Genomic DNA, 7,646 nt, shown 5'->3' with positions numbered 1-7,646 from the left:
GGTGTTTGAAGGAAAGACTCCATTGTGAATAGAGTTTGCATCACCTCCTAAGCCCTACTGAGAAGAGACCTGACCCTCTAATGCCTTGTTTAAATTCTAGTTGTTTCTTGAAGGAGAGGAGGATACACTAACCATTCCTGGTAGGTAGGGGTTGGTCAGGGCTTACGGAGGGGGCAGGAATATTGGGGAGAAAAAAAAATCTGATCATTCCTCAGTGCTACCCATTTCTGTCCTGTGTGGGCTGGTTAGCTAGACAGCAGGAGAATAAAGTACACCGAGAACCATAATGGAAACAAAACCTTCCGTGTGTTTTGTCATGTTTTGTTCCAGGGAAGCAGTTGACAAGTGCTGTTATTAACGCTTTCTCCCAGATCCATTCAGTGATGGAGGAGGAAAGTGAGCCGGTTGGACTGTGGTCTTGGTGCCTTGCAGGCATTCTACACTGGTTATGCATTTAATCCTCCCTCCCAATTACCTTTGGCTAGTGGGTTTTCCAGAGTCTGGGTATTTGCCCTTAATTGTACCACGTAAGGCAACCTGGATGCAAGATGCATTCTGTCCACTCACTGTCTGGACCTTCCCCACCTTAGTCTCAGCACATTCTTTCAAGAATGTAGTTACCGTCCGCTTGGGAAGATGTCAGTGCAAATGTGAAGAAAAGGGGCATCGGACTAGGCTTTGGTTTGCCACAAGTGGCAGCTGCCTCTATCAATTACAATTACACTTATTAACTTGGCTTTTCATTTTCCCAGTTCCCCTCAGCTCCCCTCCGTTGCAGTGTTGAAATTTTGACTGTCAGAGGCAACTGTAATATTGCCTTAGGGACTTGTGGAGAAAGGGAGGGGAATTGCTCAGTGTAGTGTTTTCACTTTCAGAACCAAGTAATCTAGTCACTCTGATATTTAAGAAGTACGGTAGTCCGACTTTTAAGAGAAATCTCAACTCCATCAGCTTTCGATAGCATCTTGGTTTCGAAACAACTTCCGTCTGTAATTGGCATTCAGAATGCCCTTGGCATGCCAGTCTGTGATGGCATTAAAGACCTGTTAAAACACTTGAGCCCAACTTTATTAACCAAAACTGATACACCACCTTTATCTTCTAAATAAAGTCCGCTTTATTTTTATTTTCAACATTTTGCTGCTTCATTTTTGGTTCCACATGGTGTCACCTTGGAGGTGAAATGAGTGGTTTGAAAGGTGCTGGAATGTGCGGTGCTGGTGTGCGTGTGAGCTGGGGAAAGGAAAGACACGTCTGTCTGGAAAACGGACTCCGCGCGTGTGACGGGAAATGAATGAACGGCCTGCCTCCAGCACGGTCGGTCGTGAGCAAGCCGTGTGGAGGAGCCTTCTGCCCCGAGTGCTTCTGAAACTGCTGGAGATCGTCCTCTGTCTTGTGCATATTTTTCAGGCTAATCTTGTTTTGTTTAATGGCTCATCCAAAATTGGCTTTTTATGTAGCTCGCAGCGTGTATTTAATTTCTACTTCCACTTTTCTTCCCCAGAAATTTGTAGCAGAGAGAACACTAACTTGGGATTTAAGAACTAGGTCCGTTCCTTCACTCTGTTGCTTATTAGCCTAGTGGCGCCTGCAGGCTACTTTCTGGAAATAATGCACTTTCTTAGTTTCTGTTGGGCAAGTACAATGAGGGCTGACCATAATTTTCTTCCCTTAGCCTCTACGTGGCCTTTTCACTTTTCTGATTGCACCCCTGTCAGAAATTTTTGATCATGCATACCCCATGTGTTTATAAATTATAAACCTGTACTACTGTACCCATATATTGTGTAACATAAGACACAAAAATAGATATTAAAAAGCGATTATATGAAAAATAAATATAAACAGAAGTTCTAATATTTTATTTCTCCAATTTTGGAGGTTACTGGGTTATAAAGGGTAACTTGTAATTCTTTTAAGACTGCATTAAATCCTGAGTGATGGCGGTGGGCCAAGAACATTTCTCCACTGAAGCTGCCATGCGACGAAAGAACGCTATCAGTTCATGATTCAGGGAGGGGCTGCTTCTCCCAGGAACTTTTGTCCTTTTCAGTAGTTCTCCAGGTAACTCCCTGTTCCCACATACCCTCTCCCCAACAAACAGAAAGAACACACAGTACGAGGTTACAGTTCCACCTGGCTCCATCAAGGGTTCCAGCTCGACTTGCCAGACGTGAAAAGCAACACAGAAAATGTTATATGTTCAATTCTCACAGCAACCTTAACAATCGCTGTTCCCATTTTACTGATGAGCAAGGAGGTGCACACCGACCGATGGGTCAGACCGAGGTCACATGGAGCTCGAATTAAACCCAGGTCTGGGGGCGCCTGGGTGGCACAGTTGTTAAGTGTCTGCCTTCGGCTCAGGGCGTGATCCTGGTGCTCTGGGATCGAGCCCCATGTCAGGCTCCTTCGCTGGGAGACTGCTTCTTCCTCTCCCACTCCCCCTGCTTGTGTTCCCTCTCTCGCTGGCTGTCTCTCTCTGTCAAATACATAAATAAAATCTTTAAAAGAAATAAATAAACCCAGGTCTGTCAGATACCAAAACCCAAGCATTTCTCACGCTTGCCCTAGACAGATGCTGTCAGCATCCTAGGACGCAAAACAAGGGTCTGCACTGTCCATATTTGTGATGTGCCATCCATCTCCTTCACAGTACCATCTAAAAGTATTTTAAATTGTTATTTATTGCCGGTTTCCCCAACTATAACGTAACCGCCCTGATGCAGTGACCAAGGCTGTCTGTCTTACCACCATATCCTCAGTCTAGAGCAGTGCCTGCCATATAGTAGACCTTCGATAAATATTTGTTCTGGGAGTTTCTGGAATAGCATCACTTAGCCTTTGAAAGGCACAGCATCCAGAAACCTGGGAATGGCAGGGCCTCAGGAGATCTTGGCTCCTAGCTCTTCCCCCCTCCTCATTTGCTGGATGACTTCAGGCTAGCTTCTTAGCCTTGGGTTAATGGCAGGAATGGGAACAGGATTCGTCAAGAATGAGTTGTTACACTGGTGTCTATTTCATGCACTCACCCAACGCCAGGCTTGTGATCAAGCATCTTACATAGAGGGGTAAAAGTAATCCTGATCAACACTAACAAAGGTACCATTTTAGTCCCATTTTACAGGTGGAGAAACAAGCACAGAGGGGCTGAGACCCTTCCCGAAAGTCATGAGGGCCTAGCAAGCGGTGCTTGTCCCACTGGGCTGTTGCAGACCGTGGGGGATGCGGGTTAGGGGATGAGCAGATGAGCCTCCGCTCCCAGCGAGCTGACCCTGCGTGAGCCGGGAGAGCCCTGGATGAAGCGTTCTTGGAATTAAACAGCAAAGCCCTTTTGCCTTAATTCAACAAGGAGACCCACCGTAAACCTTTTGACAACGGTCAAACTCTTCCTTTAGGTGTTGGGGCTGGCATTTTCCCCTCAAGTCAACTTTCCTCCCACTTGGGAGTTTAGAACCATCTCCTTGTATTCACCCATCTTCCCACTGAGCTAGAAGCTTTTGGGGAACGGGTTGGGGGAGGGGCGGTGGTGCCACACAGCTGTTGCGGAAGCCCCACCTCCGAATTACCCTGGCGCTGTCACCTGATCTTGGGCAGCACTGGCCTGAGCTGCTCCCTCTCCCAGGTGCTCCTAGGCCAGAAGTTCCTGAGCTGAACTCTCCTCCGTGTGAAATGTACCTTGTGTGAAAGGAAAGTACATCTCAGCTTTGGCCCCCCCGACCTGCGCTCTGGACGCAAGGGGCAGCCAGTCACCTTCCGGAGAGCAAGAGAATGAAGAAATGACTCCGTGTGAATAAGCCCTCCAGAGCAATGGGCGGGGTGCCTGTTATTTTCTGAGTGCTGCCCTTCAAAATATGGTATAGCCTTTTGCATCTGGCCTTGGGCAAAGTCTTCCATTTTCCTGATCCTCAGTTTCATCGTGTATAAGACAGAGATCCCAGTGGAAGAGAACCCATCCAACGTTCTTAGCACAGTGCCTCACCAGGCACTCATCAGTTATCAACAACTATTACGGGGTACGTGCCAGGCACTGTTCAAGGCGCTGGGAGCACAGCAGTGAATGAAGCAAATGAATTCTCCTGCCGATGGAGCGCACAGTCTAATGCGTAATAACAAAGAGCGGTAGTCAAAAATTCAGTGTAATCATTTTTTAAAATCCTGCAAAAGAAATCTGGGCAATAGCAGAAATGAACATGGTCATGGACGATATGAAGCACAAATAGTTATTTAAAAACACAGCAACACAAAAACTATTTCCACCCAAGCCTTGCTCATTTGATTAGAGGATGTGGATGACCTCCGCAGGAACTTGGAAATTTGGTGAAGGAATGAGGCTTTCCATCACCTCCCAAACTTCTGATGTGATGGGAGACTAGCAGCGGCAGGTGGAGTTCCAGGACGGTTCCGCAGCAAACCCTCATTTTCTAAGGTTTAGAACCAGAGGGCTGAGGTGGAACCCGGATCCTACATTGTCACATGTGTCTAATCACTTTTCCTGCCCACTTGCTTTTTTTTTTTTTTTTAAGATTTTATGATTTACTTATTTATTTATTTATTTATTTGAGAGAGAGAGAGAGAGTGAGAGAGCAGCAGAGGGACAGGGAGAAGCACAGGCTCGATCCCAGGACTCTGGAATCATGACCTGGGCTGAAGGCAGACACTTAGCCGACTGAGCCACCCAGGCACCCCATGCCCGCCTGCTTCTGTTTGAGTCATCTGGGTTTTATTTGGATTCAGTCTCTTTGCCGGCTGCTAGTACCACCTCCTCCTACTCTTTTCAGGCAAAGTTGGGACAGGACAAAATTATTCTCCAGAGCAAGAGTCCTGCGAGCGGGAGACAGGCTCTCCCTGACAGTTTCCAAGGAGGAAATAGGCAAGGGCAATTCGGCCCTGCTTTGGCAGTCCTCTCCTACTGGGCCTGTGGATGCCATTTAGAAATTTTTCACCACTTGAGGGGCGCCTGGATGGCACAGCGGTTAAGCGTCTGCGTTCGGCTCAGGGCGTGATCCCGGCGTTATGGGATCGAGCCCCCCATCAGGCTCCTCTGCTATGAGCCTGCTTCTTCCTCTCCCTCTCCCTCTCCCCCTGCTTGCGTTCCCTCTCTCGCTGGCTGTCTCTATCTCTGTCGAATAAATAATAATAAAAAAAAATCTTTAAAAAAAATTTTTTTTTCACCACTTGGGCCTGACCAGCTGCCCACCACACTCCCTTCTTTCCTCCCACCTCACTTTCCCTTTCACCAAAGGTTTTTACCTTTTCCTGTCTCTGTTATGATGAGCCCTGATAATATTATGGGTGCTTAGGAGTTCAAACCAATCTCTAGCTTTCTCCGATGAAGAAACAGGCCTGGAGAAGTGAGCTAACTAATCCTAAGTTCATTTATTCATTCAACCAAGAGCACTCCTTCTTACCATTAAAGATTTAGCTCAACAGCCCAAGCATCCATCAACAGATGAATGGATAAAGATACACACACACATGGACACACATACACACAGGAATATTATTCAGCCATTAAAAAACAATGAAATTTTGCCATTTGCAACAACATGGATGGATCTAAAGAGTAAAATGCTAAGTAAAATATAAGCCAGTCAGAGAAACACAAACACCGTGTGATTTCACTCATATTGGAATTTAAGAAACAAAACGAACGAACGAAGGAAAAAAACAAAAGGGAGAGAAAGAGACAAATCAAAAAAGTCAGACTCTTGGGGCTCCTGGCTGGCTCAGTCGGTGGAGGTAGAGCGTGGGAATCAATCTCGGGGTCATGAGTTCGAGCCCCCTGTTGGGTGTGGAGATGTCTCAAAATCTTAAAGAAAATGAGTGGCAGAACTTAATAGATTTTTTTTTTTAAGTCCGCTGAATTAATGTATAGTGAGCGGGTACCATCAGGGCATTGGGGAGAGGAAGATGGATAGGCTACAGTCCCTGCTCGCAGAATTGTTTGGAGCAACAGAACCAGAAACAGGGAGAATGCGATGAGATCAGGTCCAGATTGGGGGGGAGGGTGTGTGTGGCATTTTAGGATCGCCGAAACCAGGCCTAATCTCTGCTGGGCTTTTGCCACCAAGCACCCAGAATCCAGGATAAACCATTTAGCTGTGATTTAGGCCTGTACCCTGAGCAGCCCAACAGCAGCAAGGGTGGACAACTTATTCTGTGGAATGAGGGCTCAGATGGGTACCCGGACCCATTACGCTTTCCAGTGAGGGAGGGCTTGCCAGGTTCACAGGTCCAGTGGCGGCCAACCCCACACCTTCTCGCCCAGCCTCTCATCTTTTGCCTGGTCTTCTGCTTCAGAAGACAACCTTGTGCGGCATTAAGGAAGGTAACACGCGCCTACCCCTCGGGATTAGTGCGGCGGGATGGATGTCCCAGCCCAGCAGCCTTCATATCTAGAGGACAGGTGGACTGTTCCATTTGGCTCTGAGAAAGCTTGTGCCTCAGAGAGCAAGTGGCTGACCTAGCCTTCCTGTTCTAGACTATAAAAGGAACCCAGCAGGAGGAGGAGGAAGGAAGCCAGTTAAGAATCCCCCTCGTTGTAGAGAGAGTCCACAGCCCCTGCCGGCTCTCGCAGGAGGACAAGCTCACCCCTAAATCCCATCTTCTCCCTACAGTGGGGCAAGATCGAAGCAGCTCCGGCTGCTGCTGCTTCTCAAAGCTCCCAAGGAAGAAGCCTTTTCTTTCCTCCTCTCCCCTTTCCAGATTCATCCTTCCTCCCTCCAGTGAACAGAAGAGAAGGCTCTGGTTCCCAGCAGCCGGAACCTTTCCTCCGGGATGGGAGGCGTCACAGCTAAATGCTGAGCCTACCAAAAATCTATACCCCATTTCCAGGGTTGGCCTGTCAGGAGTCAGCCAGAGTCCTTCAGAGTTTCCCCTGATCATTCACTACTTGCAGTCAGGCTGACCATGCCTCTGCCCACGTTTTTTAATCCATCAAGGAATAATCGAAATGACTCATTAACACCTCCTGAGGATTCACAGAGCACCTTCAGTTCCGATTCCCCATTCTTCCTCCCATGGTTGCCTGGGTTGGGAATTATCTCCAACTTTACTCAGAGAGGTTAAGTAACTAGCCCAAGGTCACACAGTGGGAAAACGGCAAAACAAAACAAAAACAAAAAGAACCTCGTGTCTCCTGCCCAGCAGTTTGGTGGGTGCTCAAATAATCTTTGTGGAAGGGCAACATGTGCTGTTTCTTCCTGTCACTGGCCGGGGGTGAGGGTATTGTGTTGGGGGGAGGAAAGCGGTTTCCCTTCTAAATGAACCTTTGACCCTTAGTTCACTCTCACTTCCGAAGAAGTTAACAAATTTAGTCTCTCCGACTAGACCCTATGGTCAGAGTATCTTTTATCAGAGCAAGGATTCCGTCCCCAAGAGCAATGAAGAGTAAGTCCGATATTTTCCTTCTCAAGAGGGCAAAGACTAAACCAAACCCCAAATCCAAATAAACAGCTTCCCTTTCCCCCAAAACATACAGCCCCTAAGCAAACCCCAAAGCGCCACCCGAGCCCTGAGCGGCCGCCGGCGCCCCCGACACACGCCACGCCACGCCACACTGCGTTAGGGAGGCGTCGGGGAGGGGGCGCGGAGCGTGGGCCGGGCGCGGCGGGGAGCCGGGGGGCCGGGCGCGCTGCCAGGCC

At 48.1% G+C, this 7,646-nt stretch overlaps 1 protein-coding gene across 1 annotated transcript in view; it reads left to right on the top strand.

The window, feature by feature from the left end:
* Nucleotides 1-7,333: 7,333 nt before the first annotated feature.
* The window catches only part of TBKBP1 (TBK1 binding protein 1), a 17,805-nt gene continuing 17,492 nt past the window's right edge, over nucleotides 7,334-7,646 (top strand). The window contains 1 exon segment of the mRNA XM_034640675.1: nucleotides 7,334-7,392. Coding sequence (XP_034496566.1) covers nucleotides 7,338-7,392 — 55 coding nt within the window. The 5' untranslated portion in view covers nucleotides 7,334-7,337.

Source organism: Ailuropoda melanoleuca, chromosome 13 (assembly GCF_002007445.2).
Source record: "Ailuropoda melanoleuca isolate Jingjing chromosome 13, ASM200744v2, whole genome shotgun sequence".
Classification (NCBI taxonomy): Eukaryota; Metazoa; Chordata; class Mammalia; order Carnivora; family Ursidae; genus Ailuropoda; species Ailuropoda melanoleuca.
The sequence above is the reverse complement of the archived record's forward strand: the minus strand, read 5'-3'. Positions and strand labels throughout refer to the sequence as shown.